Raw genomic sequence first — 27,999 nt, forward strand, 5'->3', positions numbered from 1 at the left:
AGCGATGGTGCTCGCAGAACGTAGACAGCAGAAATGCAACGTGCCACAGACGTTGCCGCAACGTAGGGTGTACTTTGCCTGTGCTGGGCCCCTTTCCTGTGACGCAAGATCGGCCCCTAATTGGCACGGGGCCCTGGGGCGGCCACACCCAAGCACCCACTTCAGCTCTCCATAGAGAAACATACCAGGAAATGTGATGAGCTTCTACAGAGAAGTTCTTTGACCAATGTGATCATTAGCTGTTGTAATGAGGCTGATAATGATGAATATAGAGATTTAAGTGTAAATAATTGCTTATAGTTCTGGTTATGATATGAGAAAAATAACAACCGCAAAATATTTTTTTTGTAGTTATTTTCCTAAAAAGCTATTTAACAGCACTTTCAGAAGCTTGAATCAAAGTTTAGGCGATAAACCTTCAAGCTACAATTCTTTCAAGTCAAGTCAGCTTTATTTCTTCAGCGCTTTCTACAATGCAGATTGTTTCAATGATGCAAACAGAGTTCAAAAGTAAAATAAATTTCGTAAAATAAATTAAAAAGAATGTGTCTGTCGCTGTAAGAGGAAGGGGAATTTATTTTGATTAAAAACTATGAGGTGCATGGAGTGTGTCCTACAGCAAAATAAGAACAGTCATTTTTTTTTATTTCATGGTAATTTTAAAATATCACATGTCATTTGGTTGTATGATAATTAATAAAGAACATATATTATTATCCCAGCCATCCTAAACTAGCATTAAACATAGCGCTATGCTAAACGATTTGTTTATTGTAGGATTAGCCTATTTGTTGCTTGGTTACGTTCCTCGAGCGAGCGTGGACACGCCCACTGTAACGACAGCTGTTCAGTAACGTTAGTAATGATAGTTTCGGGTATTGGTGTGTACAAGGAGGATAGGTTAAGAACAACTGCACCGTTTCGCGTTTAGTTTGTTTTTTAATTATGATTATTAGGAAATCGTCAAGAGTAAAAAGCACCGGGCGCAACGTGACGCCGCTGAGAGCCGCTCCGCCATTCTCCAGTACGAGGACCCGCGTTTTCAGGTCTAATTCTGCGTTACTAATCGACTCGTTTTAATGTCATGTTTAACTTGTAGATTTCCAAACACACGGGTCTAACCGCAGTCGAGGCGCTCGTCGAGGTCGCCAGCTTTCTGAGTTAAAAGGACATGGATGCAACAAACACAGGTGGGATTATTACAAATAACTTTCTCATAAATTATAAGTTCAGATTCAGATATTAGATCAGATTTAGATAGTAGCAGAAATTGTAGATCAGATTCAGATATTAGCTCAAATATTACATCAGATTCAGAAATTAGCTCAAATATTAGATAAGATTTAGATATTAGCAGAAATTGTAGATCAGATTCAGATTTTAGCTCAAATATTAGATCAGATTCAGATATTAGCAGACATTTTAGATTAGATTCAAATAGTTGCTCAAATATTAGATCAGATTCAGATATTAGCTCAAATATTAGATCAGATTCAGATATTAGCTCAAATATTTGATCAGATTCAGATATTAGCTCAAATATTTGATCAGATTAGCACAGAATAAGCTTTGAGCCGCTGTCCACGATCATGTCAAGGATCAGATTATCTGAAAAGCGGATGTTTATAAAAGTGCAGCAAGTTTTTTTCCATCTAGTGGTTTAGAGGAGAACAAAATCAAAGGCTTTTCCCCAGTGTTCCTTTAACCTTTAACTGGAAATAAGTCTTCGGGCTTTATTGTGTTATCCCTGACTACTTTTGTATTTGATTTTAATGTATGAAACAGTTTCTTACTGTTTTTCATATTTTTTTATTTAAGTGGTCAAAATAATATTGCTCTCTCTCTCTCTCTCTCTCTCTCTCTCTCTCTCTCTCTCTCTCTCTCTAATCCTGTTATACCCAACCATTCACCACTGGACAAGCCCAAATAAACATTATAAATATGAAATATTTATATAAATCTCATAAACCCTATGAGTGAATATGACTTCCCATCAGGACTTAAACGCAACAATGTTTCTGTGTTTGTCATGTGTGAATTTGTAGTTTGAGGGCAGTGACTGCGGGTGTGAGCGCAGCTTTAGGACGCAGGAGAGATCGTGGCGAGGTACGGCTCTGCTCTCAACAGATGAACAGTCTCTAGTCTCTCTGCTCTCACTGATGAACTGACGGATGAAGTCTCTAGTCTCTGCTCTCGTGTGTGTTCTCCGCAGGGCCGGCCGGCCGCACGCGTCTCAGAGGACTGCAGCCAGGACTCCAGCAGTGGGTTCCGGAGCTGAAGTTCAGTGTTCTGCGTGTGTGTTTCCTCCAGCCGGTGACACACACTCTCTGTCTCTGCGCAGGTCTAACGCTGCCCTCCGGCGTCTCCAGCTTTCTGTTGGACTGCTTGGATGTCGATTCTCCAACTTTAGACGACGACTCGACGCTTTCATCCATCGAGGAGTTTCGTAAAGCTGACAATTATGGTATTATTAATGCGTTTGAGAACTTGTGTACTTTACAATTGTTCCAAGCAGTGCTGGTCCGCCATACAATTATATTTCTTTTCTTGTATTTTTTTTTTTTTTTTGTATGAAATTTTTTGGGAGATTTTTTTGTTTATTTTTTATTTCATTTACCTTTAAATTACTGGATTTAAAGTAAATATAAATAAATGTAATTAAATAAATAGTAATCTAAGCACATTCCTCTCATTCTTTTAACAATATCTCACAATTTCATGCATGACCCTTTTAGTTCAGCTCTAAATACTCTGTAAAAAATATTGTGATTTAACTTAAAAAATTAAGTAACCTTGTTGCCTTAAAATTTAAAAAAAACTAAGGAGATTGATTTAATCATCAGAAACTCAAAATAATACGTTATCTGAACTACTTAAATTATTTAAGTTGATTTGACAAAATAAAAAATGTTGTGATTACAAATCACAAAAATATTTTTTACAGTGATCTCACATTGGGTGTTTTTGGCGACCTCTTGTGGGACATAAATAATATAACATGATATTTCATGACTCTAGCCACTAGATGGCCTTATAGGTCTACAGGTGAAACTCGGAAATGTTGAATATGGTGCAAAAGTTCATTTATTTCAGGAATTCAACTTAAATGGTAAAACTAAAGTCAAGCCTTTATTTGTTATAATGTTGATGATTATGTGTTTTCAGTGTGCATTCAGATACACATGTAGACATAAAATCATTTTGTGGTAAATTTTTAGTTAGAATATTTCTATGTGAACTGAAGCATTCCTCGTGTTTCACTCATTCCTGAAGGCTCAGGTTGACCCGAGAGGGAACAGATTTGTTACTATTTTAAATATCAACCACGAAACTCCTCGAATCCGTTCAATTTTTTGTTTATTCGTGGTTCAAGTGTGACAAAAGTCCCCTCCAATGAACACTATTTTTTTTTATTATGAATGGTATAAAAGAATAGTATCAGTAATGTTTCGATTGGATTCATCCTTTTTTTTCTAGCTTTAACATTAAAACAGTAAAAGATACAATTATTTACTCAAAATAAACTATAAGAAATAAAACACAATTAATCAATAAACAAGTCTAAATTACTGACGAAATGGCATTTGCATAGTCATAGAACCATAGAACATTTTGGAGAGTTCGCAGTCGCAGCGTTTGGCATGACATGAGGACATGATGATAATTTCAGGATTTGAGCCGCTTATTCCTCGAATTCTTGATTCAAACCGATCTCAGTTCATTATGTGGAGTGTGTGACTAGTGTTGTCACTGCCCGTTCTGCGCCGCAGATGATGCGAGCGGCTGGCGTGCCGGAGACGCACCGGAGGCCGGGGTCAAGAACTCCACTCTCCTGGACCTCAGCCACGCTCAGGACCTCGCGCTGCAGCCCGCGCCTAACCTGTCCTCCATCACTGGAGCTGACGGCACTGATGTGTTCCTCAGCCGCTCTCCTGCACGGGGGCCCTCGCAGACCTCGGCCTCAGGTACAGCATCAATAACTCAAGTGTGTGTGTGTGTGTTTGAATTGATGAAGCTGTTGAGTTGTGTTGTCAGGAGCTGAGCTGAGATCAGCACAGGAGAGAACGCCTGTGAACTCCCGACCTGTTGCTCCTTACCCTGCTGTCAGAAAGGTGATTAATACTCAAAATGTGTGTGTGTGTGTCTGAACTTGTGTGTCTGAGCTTGTGTGTCGGAGTGTGTGTCCGAGTCCAGTGCGTCTGAGTCCAGTGCGCCCGAGTCCTGTGCGCGTCCTAGTCCTGTGCGCGTCCGAGTCCAGTGCGTCCGCGTCCAGTGCGCTCGAGTCCAGTGCGTGTCTGAGTTCAGTGCGCTCGAGTCCAGTGCGTCCGCGTCCAGTGCGTCCGAGTCCTGTGCGCGTCCGAGTCCTGTGCGCGTCTGAGTCCAGTGCGCGTCCGAGTCCAGTGCGTCCGAGTCCAGTGCGCGTCCGAGTCCAGTACGTCCGAGTCCAGTGCACGTTCGAGTCCAGTGCGTCCGGACACGCACTGCATCCGAGTCCAGTGCGCGTCCGAGTCCAGTGCGCGTCCGAACACACACTGCGTCCGATTCCAACGCGTCCGAGTCCAGTGCGCGTCCGAGTCCAGTGCGCGTCCGAGTCCAGTGCGCGTCCGAGTCCAGTACGTCCGAGTCCAGTGCGCGTCCGAGTCCAGTGCGCGTCCGAGTCCAGTGCGTCCGCGTCCAGTGCGCTCGAGTCCAGTGCGTGTCTGAGTTCAGTGCGCTCGAGTCCAGTGCGTCCGCGTCCAGTGCGTCCGAGTCCTGTGCGCGTCCGAGTCCTGTGCGCGTCTGAGTCCAGTGCGCGTCCGAGTCCAGTGCGTCCGAGTCCAGTGCGCGTCCGAGTCCAGTACGTCCGAGTCCAGTGCGCGTTCGAGTCCAGTGCGTCCGGACACGCACTGCATCCGAGTCCAGTGCGCGTCCGAGTCCAGTGCGCGTCCGAACACACACTGCGTCCGATTCCAACGCGTCCGAGTCCAGTGCGCGTCCGAGTCCAGTGCGCGTCCGAGTCCAGTACGTCCGAGTCCAGTGCGCGTCCGAGTCCAGTGCGCGTCCGAGTCCAGTGCGTCCGGACACGCACTGCGCCCGAGTCCAGTGCGTCCGAATCCAGTGCGCGTCCGAGTCCAGTGCGCGTCCGAGTCCAGTGCGCGTCCGAGTCCAGTACGTCCGAGTCCAGTGCGCGTCCGAGTCCAGTGCGCGTCCGAGTCCAGTGCGCGTCCGAGTCCAGTGCGTCCGGACACGCACTGCGCCCGAGTCCAGTGCGTCCGAATCCAGTGCGCGTCCGAGTCCAGTGCGCGTCCGAGTCCAGTGCGCGTCCGAGTCCAGTGCGCGTCCGAGTCCAGTGCGCGTCCGAGTCCAGTGCGCGTCCGAGTCCAGTGCGTCAGGACACACACTGCGTCCGAGTCCAGTGCGCGTCCGAGTCCAGTGCGTCCGGACACGCACTGCGTCTGAGTCCAGTGCGTCCGAGTCCAGTGCGCATCCGAGTCCAGTGCGCGTCCGAGTCCAGTGCGTCCGAGTCCAGTGCGCGTCCGAGTCCAGTGCGCGTCTGAGTCCAGTGCGCGTCCGAGTCCAGTGCGTCCGAGTCCAGTGCGCGTCCGAGTCCAGTACGTCCGAGTCCAGTGCGCGTCCGAGTCCAGTGCGTCAGGACACACACTGCGTCCGAGTCCAGTGCGCGTCCGAGTCCAGTGCGCGTCCGAGTCCAGTGCGCGTCCGAGTCCAGTGCGTCCGGACACGCACTGCGCCCGAGTCCAGTGCGTCCGAATCCAGTGCGCGTCCGAGTCCAGTGCGCGTCCGAGTCCAGTGCGCGTCCGAGTCCAGTGCGCGTCCGAGTCCAGTGCGCGTCCGAGTCCAGTGCGCGTCCGAGTCCAGTGCGTCAGGACACACACTGCGTCCGAGTCCAGTGCGCGTCCGAGTCCAGTGCGTCCGGACACGCACTGCGTCTGAGTCCAGTGCGTCCGAGTCCAGTGCGCATCCGAGTCCAGTGCGCGTCCGAGTCCAGTGTGTTTAAGTGTAACTGAGTGAGTGTGTGTGTGTGTGTATATATACAGCATCATAACTCAACATCCACAGTAAAATTAAAACATTTTACCTTTCAGTGTTTTGCGGAGAAAAGAAAACTGTTGAAATACAGAAAGGTGACGTTTAGTGACATTGTGAGTGTCCGGAACCTGTCGAGCCACAAGGGAGTTCAGAATGAGCGGCGGGATCAGCGGGAAAACCAGGATCATCCGGACGGAAACGGATCCTCAGATAAACCTGTGAGGTTCTTTGACTTTGCAGATGTGTGTGAGAAAGAAGCCTTTCTCCACAGACGGAAACAAACACACACGTTCACGTTTCCCGCCAAACCGGTAACGTTTCCCGCATTCCTCATAAACACATGCGGACACCGACAGGGGTTTCATGTTCCTCCGGGAATTTGTTTCTGTTCCCATAGATCCCGTCCAGCACCTGAGGGGTCTGACCAGCAGAGGGCGCCGCTGTCGTCATCAGAGGGATGGATACTCGTGTGTCTGGGTGAAACTAACACAAGCCATAATTCATATACATCTCGTCCACTTATGGAACATGCATGTGTACAATGAAGTCAAGTTATGTAATATATACTTAACTGATGATTTTAATGCAGTCTCAATAACGAGAGGCCAACAGTGGAATAGAGGAGATGTTACATGGAATTTAATGGGAAGAAAACCTTATAAGTTAAATTATTTATACTAGATGTAGATATGTAAAAGATGAATAAATACAAAAAGACAAATAATAAAGAACATTGTGCAAAACTGATCTTGATTTAACGAATTATCTTGTGCATAACAATTATGAAATGCTTTATTTAATGCCTATTAAAGGAGCAATCATGCTTTGGTGAATCATAAATATGTCATATTAAGTGATAATTATGAGATTAAAAATGCCAAGTAATATTTTTGACATTTACTCATAAATGAAATTATGACATGTTACGTAATTATGAGGTTAAAATTAATCATATGAATTTTTACGTATCTTATAAATATGAGTTCTTGTCTAATTATTTTGACTGTTTGTGTATTAATTATGATTTGAGTGAGTGTGTGTGTGTGTGTGTGTGTGTGAGTGTGTGAGAGAGAGAGAGAGAGAGAGAGAGAGAGAGAGAGAGTGTTTCTGAGTGATTCTCAGTGTGTGTGTGTGAGAGAGAGTGTGTGTGTATTAGTTATGATTTGAGTGAGTGAGTGTGAGTGAGTGAGTGAGTGAGTGAGTGAGAGTCTCAGTGTGTGTGAGCGTGAGTGTTTTTTTAAATTATTTTTTATTGAACGTTTTCTTATTATAATAAACAATAAAGAAATCCACCAAAGAAATAACGTATGACAATCTCAAAACGTACAATATAAATATTATTGTATTACAAACCAAGATTCACACATTCGCACATCATCCAAAAAGACATGCACTGTTCTCATGATCAAGGGAGAACAAAACATGAAAAAAAGCGTGTGTTTGTCACGTGAGTATTATTTATGATTTATGGTCCGTGTTTAATTGTGAGTGTGTGTATTATTTAATTATGATTTATGATTTGTTTTTCTCGTGTGGCGGGAATATGTTTTACATATATTACAGCTGAATGCATCGGTTTTAAATGTAACCCCAAAACATCAACACAGCCATTCTGACCACGTGGTGTAAAAACCAAAATATCAGCCAATCAGGAGCGCGGAGGGGAGGGCCGCAGATAACCGGCCAATCGGAGCGCAGTGGCGTTGCCAAGCAGCTCGTGTGACTAACGGCAGTCATATGACTGTCTCACAAATGGAGTCCGTGTGCTGTAGTCGAGTGTGCCTCAGGAATTAAACACAAAAGGGAGTTTTCCTTCAAATCGTGGGTCCATTATGGCCCCCACGCTGTTTCACAAGCTCTTCAACAAAAAAAATGCGCTTTCACCGCCCGCGAAGAGCAGCAAAGAGGACCAGGTGTTCAGGTACGTGTCGAGCTTCCGGAGAGCACACATATCATCACACACACTCCAGTGTGTTTTATATTTCTCTGAGGATACATCTGTCGGATTTTAGAGTCGTATTGTCTGTGGTTTTTGTAAGGTTTTCTCCATCTGTAGGCTCTACGTTTGAGCCTTAGCTAAGCTGATTGGTTCGGTTAACCCTTTGTTGGCCCACGTCACTTTTCTCTAATCGTATTATTTATTCCAGAATGCTTTTGTTTTTGACGCAGTTATTGTGTTTTCTAATAAAACGCGATGTTGTTTACTCCCATAAAAACCAGATATCACTGCGTTTAGTGAATTTATTTGCCTTTGGGGATGATATGTTTGCGTTCACGAGACTCTGGCACGTGACCGCGTCATCATCACACAGGCTCGCGCTTCGGATGTGCAGCAGATCTCGAGCATGCAGAAGATGAGTGGATGTTTGAAGTGGTTAATTGCTGTCAGAAACTATGCATAATAACCACTGAGCATTGCGTTAACATTAAGCGTTGAAATAATTTGCATGCTGACTTTCATCTTCATCTCGTGTTGAGTGTTTATGGGATGTACATGATCCTGATGTAAAGCTCCAGTGGTTCTCAAAGCTTTAACTCCAAGGAGCGAAATACTATTTTTGAAGATCCTCATTATATTTATGATACTTCTGCTTCAATGACAGAGCTGTTGGATGCATTTTATTTATGGAAACTAGGAGTGGTAATATTTTTGAAAAATTCTATAAAATAATTTAAAATTAATTGATGAGTGTTGTGCTCGGTTTGCACCTTTTATTACTAGTGAAATATAGTTACTGGTCTATTTCATTCATTTTGTTTATTTTAAAATATTTTACACACAGATTTTCATTTTGTAAATCTTAGCACTCAACAACTGAGTGTGTGTGTGTGTGTTAGGGGTGTAACTGTACACAGAACTCATGGTACAAGTTTGATACAACAGGAAAAAAATAGCAAATCCCTGATGATTTCTTTTTCTTCTTTTCTTGTGAACAGACAGCAGTGCGAGTTATGCTTGAGTGTAGTTGTACAGTACAGCCTGTACTGTAGTGAACACAACACACTCTTGCAGAACTCGTGTTGTTCTGAAGGGCTGATAAAAAACAAAAACAAAAAGGCATTTGACCACAAATAATCAGCTAAAACTGAAGAGCATCGACGGAGAAAAAGAGTTTTAGACAAAGATTGACATCAAGCTTCCTTGTGTTGTGCAAAGTCTTGAGCAACACATACCACATAAAAACACAAAACGCTTTTAAAATTCCCTCGTGCAGTGTGTGCGTCCAGTTTATCAAAGATAATAATTATTTAAATTAAATAAAACCGGTAGTTGTTAATGCAACAGACTTGTAATGTTACGATCTGCTAGTATTATGGTTTAGACATGAAGTTATCTTTGGATACACTCCCGTTCTGTGATTGAGACAGCTAGACATTGGAGTGTGTGTCTTGACCTCTTGACCTCTCCCTGATCTGCTATTCAGATCAGTGTTCTGATCCACAGAGACCTGTTATCATGTGTAGATCAAACCTTAGGAAACTACAGACCTATTAGTGTTTTAATTAATACTTTTTTTAAAGGTTTAAGGTTGGAACAGCTGGATAAAGTGTTTAATTAAGCGAGACACTTGTGAGACATTAGGTGTTCAGCCCTACTCATGATTCATTGTTCCTAAATTTGACCGATTCTGTGACTTCACTGTGACTTATACAGCACATGATATATATTTGTTAAGTTGGTGCGTGTCTCATGACCGGAGAGAGTGTGTCGGATGAGAGGATTGTGATTCATGATGTCAGCATGTGTCACTGCGAGATCATGTGTGTGGATTGTGGTGTGTCTGTAGTTTATTATAGGACAATACGGAGGAATGTACAAGAGATTTCACTAGAGCTGCGTGATTAATCGTTAAAATATGGCGATCTGGACTCAAACGCCGGTGTGTGATCTTATTCCTGATTGCCTCGATCGCCTGTGTCGGATAATCATGTGACTGGATCTCAGCGAACACTCGGATCTGCTGGACCAGAGAGAGCTGTCATGAACTGGTGTGAAACCGCTTCAGTGTCTTTATTACTCTGTTACTGAAATTTCTACATGCGCCATTACGCTAATTCTGCATCATTAGGGAATTTCTACATCATTACGCTAATTCTACGTCATTGCGCTACTTCTACGTCATTACGGCATTTCTACGTCATAACGCTATTTCTGTCATTACGCAATTTCTACATCATCATGCTACTTCAACGTCATTACGCTATTTCTACGTCATTACGCTACTTCTACGTCATCACTAATTCTACATCACGCAATTTCTGTCATTATGCTATTTCTACGTCATTAAGATATTTCTACGTCATTACGCTACTTCTACGTCATTGCAGCATTCTATGTCTTTACGGCGTTTCTACGTCATTACGCTATTTCTACGTCATTGCACATGCTCACTCCTTTCAGTTTCGTTGTTCAATCTGATCAAGTGTTCACATGTCCTCTTGATCGGATTAGAAAAGGAATAAACCACTCCTTTCAAATTACTTCTATTCTTACTAATATTTCTACATACGTCATTACGCTAATTCTACGTCATTACGGTAATTCTACGTCATTATGGGATTTCTACATCATTACGCTAATTCTACATCATTACGCTAATTCTACGTCATTACGCTATTTCTACGTCATTGCATTTTTTTCTAAACCATCACGCTAATTCTACGTCACATCACGCTACTTCTACATCATCATGCTACTTCTATGTCTTCATACTACTTCTACGTCATTAAGATATTTCTATGTCATTGCGCTTTTTCTATGTCATCACGCAATTTCTGTCATTACGCTATTTCTACGTCATTGCGCTACTTCTACGTCATTACGGCATTTCTACGTCATTATGCTATTTCTACACTTTTCTACGTCATTACGCTATTTCTACGTCATTGCACATGCTCACTCCTTTCAGTTTCGTTGTTCAATCTGATCAAGTGTTCACATGTCCTCTTAATCGGATTAGAAAAGGAATAAACCACTGCTTTCAAATTACTTCTATTCTTACTAATATTTCTACATACATCATTACGCTAATTCTACGTCATTACGGTAATTCTACATCATTATGGGATTTCTACGTCATTACGCTAATTCTACATCATTACGATTATTCTACATCACTACGGAATTTCTACAGCTACATCATTACGGCATTTCTATGCCATTACGCTATTTCTACGTCATTGCATTTTTTTCTAAACCATCACGCTAATTCTACGTCATCATGCTACTTCTACATCATCCTGCTACTTCTACGTCTTCATACTACGTCATTACGCTATTTCTATGACATTAAGATATTTCTATGTCATTGCGCTGTTTCTCTGTCATCACTCAATTTCTGTCATTACGCTATTTCTACGTCATTGCGCCTACTTCTACGTCATTACGGCATTTCTATGTCATTACAGCGTTTCTATGTCATTACGGCATTTCTACGTCATTATGCTATTTCTACACTTTTCTACGTCATTACGCTACTTCTACGTCATTGCACATGCTCACTCCTTTCAGTTTTGTTGTTCAATCTGATCAAGTGTTCACATGTCCTCTTAATCGTATTAGAAAATGAATAAACCACTGCTTTCAATCCGATCGAAATCTCAGTCGGATCGAGCTCAACCAGATGGAGTAAGTGTGTATGTGAAGGCTTCAGTGCGGTTGAGCCCCAGTGCCATGACTAAGGGGTTATGCGTTGGCCTGTGGAGTCCAGCGCTGGAGTCGGGTGAGTGTTGACCAGCTGCTGCTCCAGCTATTATTGTCCCGCCGGCTCTGGTGGAGCTGAGAGGAATGCGGCCTGGAAACATTCCCATGCATGCGTTCAGAAGCGGCCAGCGGACACCAACTGCGTCACGGTCTGGATGGTTTCTTTACGTAACGGCTCTGACACACACACACACACACTCGCTGGAGAGGTTCAGTCCGCATATCCAGCTCAGCCTGGGTCTCGCCTCACACACTCATGATGATGTTCTGTGGGTTTAGCTCAGCGCTAGCACCAGCGCTGTGTGCGGAGGACTAGCGAGGATGGGGACGCGCGCGGGTTCGGCCGCACAGACGCACAGGTACTGACGCCGGCTCCGTCTTGTGTAACGCTCAGCAGATTAAGGACTCCTCAGTGCTTCCCCCTGAAGATAACAGCTGATCCACTGTAATGAGGACAGATCTTCTTATCTGCACAGGGAAATGCTATACTGCTGCTATTATTGATAACATTTTATTTTACAATGTCCTTATTGCACGTTACATGTAGTTACTTTAGCAATAACTATAATTTATGCATAGTTATGCAATTAACCCTACACCAAATCCGGTAGTTAACACTTTATGTTCGTGTCCTTATTACATATCTAACATGTAGTCTAGTACTTACCATAGTAATAACTGTAAATTATGCATAATTATTTACATGCAAGTAACCCTACAAGTACATGTAGTTGCTCAATATTACTTGTATATAGGACACACGGACCCTATTATTTCTAGTAGTAGTATTAAACAATTAATGTATGCGGATGTCCAGCAGTGTTGCGCATCACAAAGCAATTAATTACTGTAATTTACTTTTTCCTGAAAAAGTATCGCCAAGTCAGCTTTATTTATATTGCAGAGTGTGTGAAAGCAGCTTTACAGAGATAACAGGAACATAATGCAACACAGTTTGAGCAAGTCCAGCTTGAGTAAGGTCAGTGATGGGCCGTTTTTCTTCCAATAGAGTTATTTAGTTCGTATATTATATACAGCCGCTCTGGAGAAAACCGGGATGTCGATATTGTAAGTGATACCTCTTTAATTATTTCTTCTGATGTAATCGCTTGAATAAGGTTTTTGGTCAACGCATTTAAATTGGATAATATTTCGACTATGCTCTCTGAAGTGTTGGAAAAAGTGTGACGCACTTTATGAAGTCCTTGAAGATTTCTTGAATGTTTCTCTCAAATGTTTGCATGAAGCCTGACGTAATGCACATTTGAGTATTTCTGCCCATAATAATAATGCTGCAATAACATTTAGACTACAAATTTTGTTCACTATTATTTTTTACTTTTGTAAGCTGTAGCTTTTTTTTAATTAAAATTAGTGGGAAAAAATATGAAAAAATAATTTAAACTTGATAAAAATACTTCTTGAGATGATGATGATTGAATGTTATGGTAATGTTGTGCACAGTTAATAAGAAAAGCACTGACCAACAGGTGTGTGTGAATCATGTTTTGTGACTGTAGTGTGAAATTAACCTGAAAGTGAGGGATTTAAAGTGTGTTGATGCATGTCTAGTGACAGCCACGTGTGTGTGTTAATGCTAATACACACTTCAGAGGATCTCACCGCTGGGTTCGTAGAACTGATTACATATTCAGAAACTTGTTTAAATGCATATATGCTGAATGCTGAGGGTGTTTGCTAGTGTATTAGTCTGTGCTTTTGATAATCTAAAAATAGAAATGCAAACACGGTAACTCTTTTCCATGTGTCGATTACTTCCTTTGTTTAACAGCTCTGTCACATTTGCAAGACAACTATTGAATTAATGGAGATGCAAACCGGGAGCTTAAATCCCGGCGTTCTCAGTCGAAATAAACCTTAATTCCGACACAACAAAAACCCATCGGCTGCTGCGTCCGCTTCGCCCGCTCTCGACGGAGTGTATGGTCTTTTCTTCAGATCAGCTGTGAGGATTATTAGCTGTGATTGAGTTTTCATAATTTGAGATTGTGAGTCATTTTGTCTTTGTGTTCAGCATGTGTGTGTGAGAGAGACGTGTGTGTGAGAGAGATATACTTGTGTGTGTGTGTGTGTAGTGAAGTTATAATTGGCTCATTTGAGGAATGTCGAAGACTCTCGCTGCTAATGAGTGTTTAAGTTAAAGCCCTGCGTGTGTGTGTGTGTGTGTCTGTCTCTCTGAAACTGGATGAGGACTTTGGGTCATCCGCAATGACGCTGTTGTTTGTCTGTATTCCTGATGAAGTGGATGATGTGTGTGTGAATGAGTCCAGTCGTTGGGAATGTGACAGTAAACAGCCTCTCTTCACCTGCCCTGAGTACAGAAATAACCACACACACACACACACACACACACACACACACATGCTGTTGGTGCGGGAGCGGAAAAAGTCCAGTTGTATCAAATTTAATGTAATAAAATATCATAATAAAAGTCACTATGGATGTTTAGGGTCTAAATCTGTGGTTCTCAGACCTGTCCTGGAGGATCACCAACGCTGCAAGATTTCTTTGTCTCCCTAATCAAACACACCTGATTCAACATCAGCTCAAGAAGTTCACAGTGATGAACTGCCCACATTTATGAGAAGCTATTGATGTACTGTTGATGAATTATGACTGTTTACTTTATGAGGTTTACCTGCAAAAAGCGCAGCTTTCAATATCAGAGTAAACGCTGTACTTCTGCTGGTCCAGCGCCACCTACTGGCAGAGAGGGAGTTTGTTCTTTCAGCCGGTGGATCAAGGAGAAGCTAATGTAGTTCACGTGTTAATGCCCTCGTATAGTGAGACATCCTTGAGTATATGTAGTATATATGACAGACACTAGTCCATATCATGGGTTACGTGTCCAGCCATATTTGACCAAAATGTGCATAATCCAGTGATATTCTGCATTAGTCTATACTATAAATTCATTTTTTTTGACTGAATTTCCATGATTCCGTCCATGTTTTCCACGTCTCTTCCCAGTCTGTCAGTAACGCTCTGTTTACTTCCTGTCTCTATGAAGCCCCTCCTCCTGAAAGCACACTGTGCTCTGATTGGTCGGCTCGAGCAGTGTGTTGTGATTGGTCGAGCGCCTCGAGTGTGTTTGGGAAATGTCCCGTCTCTTTCCATAACCGCCAGTTTAACACACTACTAACTAACTCAGCCAGGCCCCACCCCTTTATTCCTCGCATGAATTATTATAATGAGGAACATTGTGGCGTGTTCGTTCCTGAGAGAAACTCAAGACTACAATGGAGGCGTTTCAGGAGTTCAGAAACACTGACATGGACATGGGAAAAAGCCAATCAAAATTTGATTGACATGACAACCTTCCCCGTCTCTCTCTCGAATCAACACTGAAGTGAGTTAAACTGCAGTTCCTCCACTGGCCACTAGAGGCCGGCTCCAAAAGAGAGTCAATCCCATAAACCCGCATGTTAAAAGGGCCAACTTTACAGCAGAAGAACAGGTTTACAGTCTGGTGCAAAAAGTGGGTTTGGTCTATCGCTAATGTTGCCCTTCATGACGACTGTGAGGGGGTGAATACTCCGTCCGTTTAAATTATATTAAGCCTTAAAGTTCTGCATAATTATTAGGGTGGATTAAGCTGGATTGGTGCTGATATCTCTACTAGCCGTTTGTCTGCTGTGTGTTAGCGTCACCTCAGCTAATCCGCCTCTCGTTTATCCGGGAGTGACTCGCAGCCATGATGGCGACGGCCGGCTCCGCCCACTTTGGGCTTCAAAAACGCTTTTCAGAAACACAACGGGTGATGCCATGGACACTAGGCCCATATTTTTATATATTCTATGGTTCTGACTTGTGTGTGTGTGTGTGTGTGTCCTCAGCTGGTCCTCGCCGGAGCTGGAGCCCAGTCAGATCCGCCTGATCGTGTATCAGGACTGCGAGCGGCGCGGCAGGAACGTCCTCTTCGACTCCGACACCCGGAAGAGAAGCATGGAAGAAGCTCCCGTCACGGTGAGTGTGTGTGATTACTGATTAACTGATTTCACTCTTAACCGCGACGCGGTTATTTAATCGTAAACTAAAGGCTCTGCTACACCGCGTGCTTCTGTCGAGCAGAACAGTTACACCAGCTTAACGTGCCGTGCTCATCACACCGTGTCCGAACCAGAAGCGATGCGATTAGATTCCAGTGACAAATAATGTGTCTGTCCACTAGACGCGACAAATGCGTCAAAATCAAAATCAAACCCCACAGCCAATCAGAACAGTGTGTGGGCGGAGTCTCGCGGCACCAGAGAGTTATCCTGACGGCACTGGCGAGAAAATGATTAAGTAGCTACATAATCAAATTCACAAATATTACACCATTTAAACCTTATTTATCATCCTTGTTTATTCAAAAGATATTCTCATCATCTCATATATTCATCATCAATTATTCTTATGGTCAAATATGTGGAAGTGAATGTGTTTTCAATCATAATGACCGTGAGTTGATATAACGAGCGATGAGTCTGTCAGATTTACACCACGTAAATTCATCCATTTTTACATGGAATCAGAATAAACTTCATACTCAGTGTCCATCTGGTATGAATAAAACACAACGTCAAAGTCAGATTATTATTGCAGCTTCCATAGACACCGGTGTATGTAATTTGATTTAAACAAACTATAAATGTCTTTTTAAAATGTGTACTACTTCATTTAAATGTCTGAGACTTAAAATAAACTTAATGTGGTTAAAACACTGCTATCTGAAGAGCACTGAGCGTGTCCATATATTACATCACATTTCTGTTGACTTTATCAGCGACGCATTGAACATTGGCACAGGTGTGATCGTACGCATCATCAGTCGAGGTCAAGCCTCATTTTCTCACGCCAGATGTAAAATTATTATAATCAGTATGTGTGGATGATAATTGGTTACACTAACAGTTCAGTATTCCCACACACTGACTACACTCTTAGAAGAATTGGTTCTATTTAGAACCAGAAATGGTTCCATCCCCCGCTTCATATATGGAACTCCAAAATGGTTCTCTATAGAACCATTTTTTTGGTAAAAGGTTCTATTGTCCAAGTACGGAACCCCAGGGTTCTATATAGATCCCAGAGGAACCCTTTTTTTAAAGAGTGTATAGAACCTTTTAGGGGTTCCAAATACGTAGCGCTGATAGAACCTTTTAAGGTTCTATATAGAACCTTTTCTTCTAAGAGTGTATGAGCAGAGGTCACACTTTTAACTCCAAAGGGAGAGATGGACTTTTTAAAATTATTATTATTTGGTGAAACGGTGTTTCAAAATGCAGCGATAAATAACACTTTAAAATCTAAAGAGTGTTCATTTGATTTTTATACACATTTTTGTGAAATTAATGAATGCATAATAATGGTGAAACCGTAATGATTCCTCAGACTATAATCATACCAACAACGTCTATAGTGGTTGCATCCCTGTGTGTGTGTGTGCGCATTCCTTCACGTTCACATGACTGGAGGCGTGTCTCGGCTCTCGCTCTCGGTCACGTCTGCAGGTTGTTTGTCATTAGCTGTCATGTGACCGCAGACACACAGATGATCTGACCCACAACTGAACGTTTTCCAAGCCTGACTGAAGTCAACTGGTTCCAGCTGATGTGTGTGTGTGTGTGTGTGTGTTGGGGAGAGGCTCTGGAGACGCTGATAGGGACTGGAGCTAAAGCTGTGGTCACATGACACTTTTGGCTGAGAATACTAGAGGGAGAGAGTGATAGAGAGAGAGAGAGAGAGCAAACGGCCCAGCTCACGAGTTGTTAAGGAAGTCATATGATCGTCTCACATGATCGAGTTCCTTTGTGCTCTTCAGGGCAGATGAGCCGTTAGTGACACTGAGACGGACACACACACACACACACTCATTCACTCCAACACGTCACACGGATCACTCTTTATTATATCACATTCACTGAATACACTGGAGTTACACTGCATTCAGGTTGAAGCATAAGTGTGTGACTGTGCAGGCTCTGTCACATGACGTCACACTAAGTCGAGGAAACATGACCCAAATAATCATTTTTCTTTTCCTTAGCGTGTGTTTGAGAAGCGTTCACCTGTGTGTGTGTTCAGGGTTGTGCTCGCCTCATGTCCTCCCGAACCCTCGGCGCTGTAGTGACGACCTCTGCCGAGGCTATTCACACACTCCTGACAATCTTCTGAAGAGACACGAGCGCTTTATATGATGAACACTTTTCATTTAGACTTTTATTCATATAAATATTAATTAAACCTCTTTATTCCAATGGATAATGAAGTGTTGGGTGAAGTTTCAATGGAGGGACACACGTTTGTGTTTTGGAGATGAACATAATAATTGTGTTTGTTTAACTACTGTTCATTCAGTCGCCGCCCTGAGGGAGTCAGTGAACGAATCATCTAACTGATTCAACTGCGTTTGTGAGTCGTTTTGAATGATTCGTTTAAAGAACCGACTCTGCTGTTCAAAAGTGTGGGATCGTGAAGTTTTTGATTGTTTTTAAAGACGTCTCTTCTGCTCTCCAAGGCTGCGTTTATTTGATTAACAATACCCTCAGAAAATATTGTTAAATACCGAGTAATATTGTTAAATATTATTCTAATGTCAATTTTACTCCTGTGATCAAAGAATCATTACTCCAGTCTTCAGTGTCACGTGATCCTTCAGAAATCACTCTAATATGAGGATCTGATGATCAAGACACATTTATAAATATAATATTAAAATAGTAAAAAATCCAGGATTCTTTAATGAATAAAAAGGTCAAAAGATTAAATGTGTACTGAAATCCCCCCCTGACCCAGTGCACATCTGATCATGACGCATCGACCGCTCCTGGTCTGTTATTAGCGCTAGTGTCTCATCTCAGTCAGTTCACACACTCTCTATTAAACGATTAATGACATCAGCTGTGTGTGTGTGTTGTCTGCAGAGGGTGTGTGTGGAGACGCCGGGGAAGTGTTGTGCGCTGAGACCCACGGGTGGCAGCTCCAGTTCTCTGGACAGCAGCTCCTCCGAGCCCAGAGACCAGACCCGCTTCCAGGTGAGACACACACACACACACACACACACACGAGAGAGATTAGCGCAGACTTCCCCCTGTAGTCAATAATGTGTCCCATAAATCTCATTTCTGATCACCAAAATTACATAACCATCATGCCTTTGAATGTCTTGAATGTAACTCGACACCCTCGCCTCATTTAGTATGCACGGTTCTGTGAATATGCAAATGAGCCCCGCCTCCACTCCCTCACTCGGAGATCCACTGGTTGACGATTACTCGTTGATCTGATTGGTTACAAGATGGTTTGTGACGTCAGAAACACCAGCGATTTCAAAGCGTGTGTTTGAGACTGTCTTTGGTTCAAAATACTCAGCAATGCCGTCCACTGATGAACTTACACACGGTGTGTGTTAAAGCGTATTAAAAACACCACACACACACATAAACAACATTAAACACTGGATTTACACCACAGCGGGACTTTAAGACAACATGTTGGTATTGTAGTGTTCCTGTCTTTGTTTATCGAGTCCCTCACTCGTCTTCATTCACTCTGAGCGAGCGAGAGTATAAGAGTGTGTTTGAGACACAGCCACTGTCTGTGAAAGAATCATTGAATCACTCGTCCGAGTCATTTACAAACGAAACACCGCTGTGTGTTCCCTGGACACGCAACAGTTTAATTCGGGGCTATTTTCTTTGGTCAAAAACAGTCAATATGTAACTCTTGTATTGAGCTGTTGTATAAAATCAGGACTTGAAATCGTGCTGATCTTATGAAGAAAACATTTGGACCAAAGTTCGTTGAAGGCCTGTTTATTTATTTACTTTGCTGCGTTACTGTGTGTGTTTCCCACAGGCCTCGTCGCGCTGCGCGTCGGACGCTAACATGCTGGGGGAGATGATGTTCGGCTCGGTGGCCATGAGCTACAAGGGCTCCACGCTGAAGATCCACCAGATACGGTGAGCCGGAAGCTGCTCTTCTAACTCGTGCATTACAACATCGCATTACTCCAACAAATAAACTACTTGCGTTACGTTTTCTCAGCTGGGCTGGACTGGACTTGCTTGTTTGTTTTTTAGTGTTAAGGCCCTTTCACACCAAATGTGAAATGAATAATCCTCAAGCTAAAGGAAATTTACACATTTACGCCTGTCGAGTCGAGTAAAGAACAATAGATAACTCTTATTTCAAAATCTAAAGTCATTTTTGGTTATTCGAATGGTTGAATTAGATCATTGAAGGTCAGCAGCGAATACATTTATTAATAAAGTACATGAAGTATCTTTGTGTAATTTAATATAGTTAATTATAAAAGTTTTAAACTGTTTTTATTCATTTTGAGGAATTAAAAATAACTGCAATAACCATGTTTACACACAACACGTCCTCATTTTATTTCTCTCCACACGAGGACAGGAGCTGTCAGTCATGTGACACAGTAACGATATTTTAATGCGGTACTTCACTAGTTACTAGAAAAAGTAATCGGATTACTCAACTGAAGTTACTTGTAATGAGTTCCACACAACACTGGTCGTTCATTCATTCATTCATTCATAATTTTTATTTCGGTCAGCTTCAAAAAGAAAATTACTAACAAAAGTGAAAATACAATATAAACAATAATAAAAACATAAAGAAAAGATGCTTAACCGAAAAGCTGTCGGCTGAAGCTTATGCTTATTGCGCCGATACTTTTTACATTTTATTTATTTAACACACAGTACCGCACAGTAAGTCATTTTGCAAAAATAATAACTAAAAGAAAGGAAAGCTAAACTTATTCAGCTTTGTATAATGTAATCTTTTTTTATATATACAATTTCTTAAAGCTGCCTATAGATTTACATGTTTTCAGTTCATCATCGAGACTATTCCACATTTAACAGACAGACATCTCTGTTTAACATTTGTTCTAATCTGTGGTTTATTGAACATGAGTGTTCCTCCGAGCTCATAAGGAGTGGATTTCATTTGAAACAGGTTCTGGAAATTGATTATTTATTATTTTAAACATTATTTTGGCTAAATCATTACATTTTAGTAGGTTGGAATTTATAAATAGCTTGTTTGTTGGGTGATAACAATCTGTTTTATTTATTAGTATATTCATGATGGACAGACCGTGTGTGTGTGTGTCCAGATCTCCTGCACAGCTGATGCTCAGTAAAGTGTTTACAGCCAGGACGGGCGGCAGTGCCTACGGGAGCCTGAACACGTAAGCGCTCGCTCACCGCTGGAGACGTGTCCTCATTGCGGTTTTATTTAACATGTTTAGTTATTGGAGGTTTGCACAGGATTCTGAATCTGCATTCCACTCTGATTTATTCATTTTGGGGAATATTGATATTGATATCTTTTTTTTAGATTAAAGGAACACTCCGACTTTTTGGGACTTTAGCCTATTCACCATATCCCCCAGAGTTAGATAAGTCCATACATACCTTTTTCATCTCCGTGCGTGCTATAAGTCTGTTTGACGCACCCACCGCTAGCCTAGCTTAGCACAAAGACTGGATGTGACTGGTTGCAGCTTTCATACTGATCCAAATGAGTGGCAAAATAACGCAAACGTTTTCCTATTTACATGTTGTGATTTGTATAGTCACATAATGTACAAATAACAAAGTCAAATGAGACACAGACATCCTTTAACCGTATAAAACCTGGGAACTATTCTCTGAAGGCGAAGCACTGCTACTTTGACGGCGTAATAACCGCATCACCGGAGACACGCCGTGGTGAGGAGCGGAGAGTTCGCTCGGTGTTTGGGTAATAGAGTCAGCAATTTATAAATAGTAAAAGCGTAGTTTAGAGTCATGGGTTTTCGCTCTATTGTAAATAGCTGCGACTGTAAACAGGGGAGGTAATACCATGTTTCACAGAATTCCAACTAAAAACGCTGACTGGATGAAGAAATGGCTATAACTTACTCTGGATATTTATCCAAACACACCTAAGATTATCAAGGGACATTATGTTTGCTCGGTACATTTCAATGAGGACGACTATTTTGAAAAAATGGAATTTGCCACACGGACCATAATGTGCTGAAGGATACGGCCATCCCATCGATAGACAGGACAAGTGGATCACCTGCGGCTGAGGTAAGTGTTCCGTTATGTTTTTAGATGACCTACTGTAACAGTGCCTTTAGCCAGAGCTAATGTAACGTTAGTGACACTATTATATGATTAGGGTATGAATATGTTTTTATCTTGATGCGGTGCGGACGCGCTTGGGAAAAAAACGAGCGCGTTCACCGCGTTGAACTTTGCACCCTGCGCGCGGCGTGCCTAGTAGCCTAAATTTGAAATAACCATGGAAATAACGAACTTGAGCGTGCAAAAGGGTACGATAGGCTGTGAGTTCATTGTGCAAAAACAATTTGTGCTATTACTTTCCCCTTATTCTATCCTATAGTAATGCAATACTGTATATTATATAGGCAAATGTATTTACTGTTGAATACATTTGGTTCAGCTAATAAATTGCATTTAAAATATATTGATTCCTGTAATAATAATTATTTATTCATGTGATATTTATAAATCTGGGTGCGTTTTTCGTTGGAAATCAATGAAACATGGTACTGTATTACCTGGTCTCCCCTGTCTATTGTCACAGCTCATACAATAAAGCAAACACCCATAATAAACTTTGCTTTTCTATCTAACGTTAGTAATTGCTGACTCTTTATTCCAACGCTGAGCGAAGCGAACTCTCTGCTCCTCGTCACGGTGCGTCTCAGGTGATTGTTATCACTCTGCCCAAGTAGCAGTGCTTCCCCTTCAGAAAATATAGTAATTATACGGTCAAAAGATGTCTGTGTCTCATATGGCCTTGATATTTGCACACTCTGTGACTATACAAACCACAACATGTAAATAGGAAAACGTTTGCGTTATTTTGCCACTCATTTGGATTAGTATGAAAGCTGCAACCATTCACATCCAGTCTTTGTGCTAAGCTAGGCTAGCGGTGGGTGCGTCAAACAGACTTATAGCACGCACGGAGATGAAAAAGGTATGTATGGACTTATCTAACTCTGGGGGGTAAGGTGAATAGGCTAAAGTCCCAAAAAGTCGGAGTGTTCCTTTAACTGCACACTCACGTTTCATCTAGAACTGAAATAACCCCCTCATGTTTTCACACACACATTTACACACAACTGCTGCTCAGGCATTTTGTTGTAAATTTATAAAAGTAATACTTTACTAGTTGCATGATAAAGTAATCTGATCATTGTAATGAGCTCCCCCACTCGTCTGTGCAGGCTTCAGGACAGCCTGGAGTTCATCGGCCAGGACTCCGGCGCGCTCCGGCCCGAGCACAACAGCGGCTTTCTGGGAAGCATAGGTAACTCGCTCCTAAACCCAACCTGAGCTGCGTTTATATTTCAGCTGTCCGTTTAAAGACGTTCTGTACTTTCATTGTGTAATCCTTCATTTTGATCTCTGTGTTTCCCACGTTACATGTAAATGCTCTCTTACGTGTCTATCCTCTTCCATTGTGCGTAATACTTCCTGTGAAATCGTCACAACATGTGATTGTTTAAACCCATGCTGCCTCTTCAAGAACATGTCCAGGTCTGTGTAACACACACTATGTGTTTAGTTCATTGCAAAGCGTTTTGTTTGTCTAAAGACATGAGGTCACTGAGAGGAGAAAGCCTCATGACTGGCACAGATGCGAGCTCTCGTTACCATCACCGCTTTATCAGCAACAGGACCTTCTGACGGGATCAGTCTCAGAAATACCGCTTGTGTCACCGTCATCCATCATCCGGCCGATCGCACTGATGCAACGGGAACTGTGATGAAGTGGCATGATAAAGCACAGTACAACAGATCCCACATACAGCCTTGATTAGAAACGTATTGAATTGCATTGAGAGTGAACTCTGACCTGGACATGTTTCTGCGAGCGTTGCACTGCCGCTGGGTCGGTACGGCCTGTAATGTTTTTAAAAGTCTCTCCTGCTCACCAAGGCTGCATTTATATGATTAAAAATACAATAAAAAACAGTAATATTGTGAAATATTAACAGCTGTTTATCATCAATGTTAAAAACAGTTTCAGGATTCTTTGATGAATAGAAAGATCAAAAGAACAGCATTTATTATCATTATAAATGCCTTTACTGACACTTTTGATTAATTTAAACGGTGTTCAACACTGAAGATAATCATAAATGTGTGTTGATCATCAGATCCTCATATTAGAGTGATTTCTGAAGGGTCATGTGACACTGATGATCACAGGAATGAATCTCACTTTACTGTATATCAGAGCCCGACCGATAAAGGATTTTGAAGGCCGATACCGATACAAATATTTGTTGGTTTTAAAATCCGATATATCAGCCGATATTATTATTCTTATTTCAGAAATGCACAACAAAACATTAACAGATTTCCCTAACATTAGTTATTTGTAGTTATTTATGAGTTTTAACTAAAATAATATGATAATGCATTTTAAAAAGAAACGCGTTTCGATTGTCTCAACAGAACAGAGGAACATCAAAATATATTAAAGTTCTGATAAATAAAATAATAATTAGGCGCTACATTGCCTTACAATTACAGTCAGCTTGCTTATCCCTTTACCTGCACTTTTTGACAACACTCATGACATGGTTGAAGCGTGATTTGTCCGTTTTTATTTTATTTTTGAAATATTCATTTTTCGGCCATTATAACTGCCGATACCGATATTTTAGAAAATGCCTAATATCGGCTGATATATCGGTCTGGCTCTACTATATATTCACATAGACAACAGCTGATTGACACTGGAGTAATATTTCACAATATTACTGTTTTTTTGTTGTATTTTTAATGAAATAAACGCAGCCTTGCTGAACAGAAGAGATTTATTTAAAACCATTAAAGATGCTCCTCTTGACCGGCCGGCCGGCGGTGTGTGTTTAGAGCAGCGTTTGATTGCACTGCCCTGTTCCTCACACACACACGAGTCGCCACAGGCTCACTCACACACACTGTGTGTGTGTTCTGTGGTGTGTGTCTGTGTGTGTCAGCTTCAGATACTGTGCTTCTCTTCAGCTCTCCAACACTGTGTTTATTTGATCAAGAAACAGTCCAAATTAATATTTGATCACATTAATGCAGCCGGTGAGCAGAAGAGACTCTTTCCGAAGCGTTGGAGCGCGAGTGTGTGTGTGTGTGTCCTGTACTTGACTAACCGTCTGATGTGTGTGTGTGTCCCCTGTTCTCCTGGCCGTGTGTGGTCACAGGTTTCTCTCAGCTCTGCAGCCCGCGCCGGGCGCTCTCAGAGCAAGGCCCTCTCCGCCTCATCAAGAGCGCCTCTTTCTTTTCAGGTTGGCCTGTGTGTGTGTGTGTGTGTGTGTGCATGTGCATGTGCATCTAGTGCTTTGCCTTGTAACTGGTAGATCTGAGCGGGTGTGAGCTTTGACGAGGCCGTCCCCCATAAGCCACCGGTGTCCCTCTCCTGCCTGCGCTGGAAGTGTGTGTGTGTGTGTGTGTGTGTGTAGATCACAGTGGTGATGAGATGTGTGGATGGTGGAGGGTACGGATGATCAAGCTCTTTAAAAAGTCTCTTGCGTGACTGTTTTCCTCTTCCTCTCAGGTCACAGTAACCCGATGGACATGCCGGGCCGAGGGCCGTTCGATGAGCGGGACAGTGGCATCGCTCGCTCAGGTGAGATGCAGAACACACACACACACACACTTCAGCTTCGACACACACATGTTGAAGTGTCTAATGGGACACACAATTACTGCATGCAGTTGTTTAGTTTTATTTCTGGGCTATAATTAAGAAAATGTAAAGACATTTTTCACATTTTTACTGAACAACCCCTAACAAGAATAAAAATAAATAAATAAACAATAATGATAAATGCCTATATACACATATGCATAAGTACATACACGCATAAACATACGGTGGCCATACCTACATATACACATACAGATCTCTACATGCACATATATTAAAAGTAGTAACATTTTTAAAACATTTTAATTATTGAATTAAAGTTTAATATGATCTGCTGAATTCATTTTTGATTGAAAGCAAACAAAGTGCTTATAATTTGGCTGCACACAAATAGAGAATTACTTGTTAAATTGATACATTAATGAAAAATGTGATGTACCTTGAATAATGTTTTAATATAAGTGAAAGAGCAGCTCTGCTATTATCATGATTAGCAATTATCTCTAGTTAAAACATTAAAACACAGCATGCCGGAAGAAAAGTGTTCAAAAGCATTGCATCCACAACAAATAGGTCTATTTCTATTCATTGAATATACTTTTTTTTGTAACTTCTCAGTAATGATTTCAAGTAGTTTAAGTGTTTAACTCCATTAATGGCATATTTAATCTAAATGTTAAATATCAGAAGTAAAACATTGTTTAAATCATTCTTTTATTTATTTAAACTGTTATTGTGAATATGGACTGTATTTATGATTTGGACTCATAATGAAGATTTACTGTTTTACTCCATCTGCCGTTAGATTATATAGGCTATATGTGCGTCGTCAGTTTCACTAAACGGCCCAACGTGCGTGCTGGCGCGGTCATTTAAGAAGGGGTGGATGTTTGAGATAGGTTTGTGAAATTATATTTGAATTATATTTCTGTAGATGTATAATTTTCTTTAGATTCTCTGTCTAATAGTGAGCAAAACGACATTTGACTCCAGCTCACCATCGGTGTCGGCAAAACACACACTCTTCTAAAAGAGTGCGTACGCACGGTAATTTACGCCAAGTTTATTTTTTATAAATCCCGATATGTGCGAGGAAAAATGCGTACGCATATTTCTATGCCTATTTTGTGCGTACGCAACGTTTATACATCAGGCTCCTGAGGTTTACGTTTAAGGGTTGAATGTACAGCCCTACTCTGGATTCACTCATACAAAATTAGTAAATTCTGTAAATTCAATTTTTATGATGTTTTCTACATCGCTTGAATCATAGGCCCTTAAAGTCATTTGTGATTGGAAATATCAAAGGATAGTAAAATCTATTGGCTGATCTCATGTGAGTGACAGGTAATAGCCCCGCCCTCGTCATCAGAGAAGAAAAGAGATAATTTCTGCCCCAGAAATGTGGATTTGGTGCGAGATCAGGAACATGTAGACGTGAAGGTGGTGTTGTGTGTGTGTGTGTGTGTGGTGTCTCAGCCGGGAATATCTGAGATCTGGAAAAGCTTGTGCAATGGAAAGAGCATAGCTGGGATCTCTCACTCGGCTAATGCCGTGTCACACACTCGCGGTTATATTTAGCCCTTCCCAAAACTGCCGTCCTGCACTAGTAAACCAGGAGGCTAATTCAGGCACATGTGCTAATTCAGCTCCTCTAGCGCCTGCACAACAGCACACCAGCTTCACTTCTGTGAGATTGGGATTGATACTGACTGTGTGTGTGTGTGACTCCTGTCCTCTCCTCTTGTAGCGTCTCTCAGTAGTCTGCTGATCACCCCGTTCCCGTCCCCGGGCTCGTCTCTCGCCAGTAGCTGTGCCAGTAGCTACCAGAGGCGCTGGTTACGCAGCCAGACCACCAGCCTGGAGAACGGCGTCTTCCCCCGATGGTGCGACTCACACACACACACACACACACACCGCATTACAGCGAGGGCTGGGCAAGATGAACACAACTCTTACATCACCATAAGGATATATTATAATTATTTTGTCTTTAATACCAAAACATTAGACAGTCAGTAATAAAATGAAATGACTGAAGGTTTAACTGTTTATCAGAAATAAGAAATACTACAGAAGTTAAATGTAAAAATAACACATTAAAGGAGTAGTTCACTTTTGAAAAAACTTTTGCTGATAATTTACTCGCCCCGTGTCATCCAAGATGTCCATGTCTTTCTTTCTTCAGTCGAAAAGAAATTAAGGTTTTTGATGAAAACATTCCAGGATTTTTCTCCATATAATGAACTTCAATGGGGTCCAAACGGTTCAAGGTCCAAAAGACAGTTTCAGTGCAAACTGTTCAAATGTCTTTAAACGACACCAGACGATGAATAAGGGTCTTATCATGCGAAACGATCGGTTATTTCAAAACTTATTCCAAAAGCGTAACTTTTCTAAGGACAAATGCTAGCCTTGCTCTATTCTGTGGGGCGCGTTTGAAACGTCACGTAATACGTAATTACGTTCAAAAGGTCACGGGCGACGTAGCCGGAAGTACAGAATCAAAATCGTCCGACATCGTTGTTTTACCTTTTAATTCCTTTTTTTGTAAA

General features: G+C 41.8%; 2 protein-coding genes across 4 annotated transcripts in view; both read left to right on the top strand.

Moving 5' to 3' along the window:
• Positions 1-813: 813 nt before the first annotated feature.
• LOC120473679 (uncharacterized) lies at positions 814-6,854 on the top strand. Of its 2 annotated transcripts, XM_039663655.2 has the most exons (9): positions 814-1,024; positions 1,100-1,190; positions 2,046-2,106; positions 2,213-2,261; positions 2,342-2,464; positions 3,771-3,965; positions 4,036-4,112; positions 6,084-6,338; positions 6,425-6,850. In XM_039663655.2, the coding sequence occupies exons 1-9, from the start codon at positions 946-948 to the stop codon at positions 6,440-6,442; spliced, it is 948 nt and encodes a 315-aa protein (XP_039519589.2). In that variant the 5' UTR covers positions 814-945; the 3' UTR covers positions 6,443-6,850. The 2 variants fall into 2 exon arrangements, with proteins under 2 accessions (XP_039519589.2, XP_039519590.2); XM_039663656.2 differs by lacking the exon at positions 1,100-1,190 and having other exon boundaries at positions 814-1,046; positions 6,425-6,854.
• An 898-nt stretch (positions 6,855-7,752) lies between these two features.
• The window catches only part of fnip1 (folliculin interacting protein 1), a 37,688-nt gene continuing 17,441 nt past the window's right edge, over positions 7,753-27,999 (top strand). The window contains exons 1-9 of one of the 2 annotated variants that reach the window (XM_039663560.2): positions 7,753-7,948; positions 15,589-15,718; positions 18,661-18,771; positions 19,595-19,698; positions 20,883-20,957; positions 23,016-23,098; positions 24,999-25,082; positions 25,352-25,423; positions 27,195-27,330. In XM_039663560.2, coding sequence (XP_039519494.2) covers positions 7,860-7,948; positions 15,589-15,718; positions 18,661-18,771; positions 19,595-19,698; positions 20,883-20,957; positions 23,016-23,098; positions 24,999-25,082; positions 25,352-25,423; positions 27,195-27,330 — 884 coding nt within the window. In that variant the 5' untranslated portion in view covers positions 7,753-7,859. The remainder of the gene's footprint in view (positions 7,949-15,588; positions 15,719-18,660; positions 18,772-19,594; positions 19,699-20,882; positions 20,958-23,015; positions 23,099-24,998; positions 25,083-25,351; positions 25,424-27,194; positions 27,331-27,999) is intronic. The other variant, XM_039663562.2, reaches the window with a different exon arrangement.

The sequence above is a fragment of the Pimephales promelas genome, chromosome 19 (assembly GCF_988280905.1).
Source record: "Pimephales promelas chromosome 19, fPimPro1.hap1.1, whole genome shotgun sequence".
Lineage (NCBI taxonomy): Eukaryota > Metazoa > Chordata > Actinopteri > Cypriniformes > Leuciscidae > Pimephales > Pimephales promelas.

Excerpts from the sequence above, each read along its gene's own strand:
- LOC120473679 (XM_039663655.2), top strand. The coding sequence starts at position 946 with ATGATTATTAGGAAATCGTCAAGAGTAAAAAGCACCGGGCGCAACGTG. Across the intron at positions 2,465-3,770 it reads TCGTAAAGCTGACAATTATG|ATGATGCGAGCGGCTGGCGT; the intron begins GTATTATTAATG and ends TCTGCGCCGCAG. Across the intron at positions 4,113-6,083 it reads CTTACCCTGCTGTCAGAAAG|TGTTTTGCGGAGAAAAGAAA; the intron begins GTGATTAATACT and ends TTTACCTTTCAG.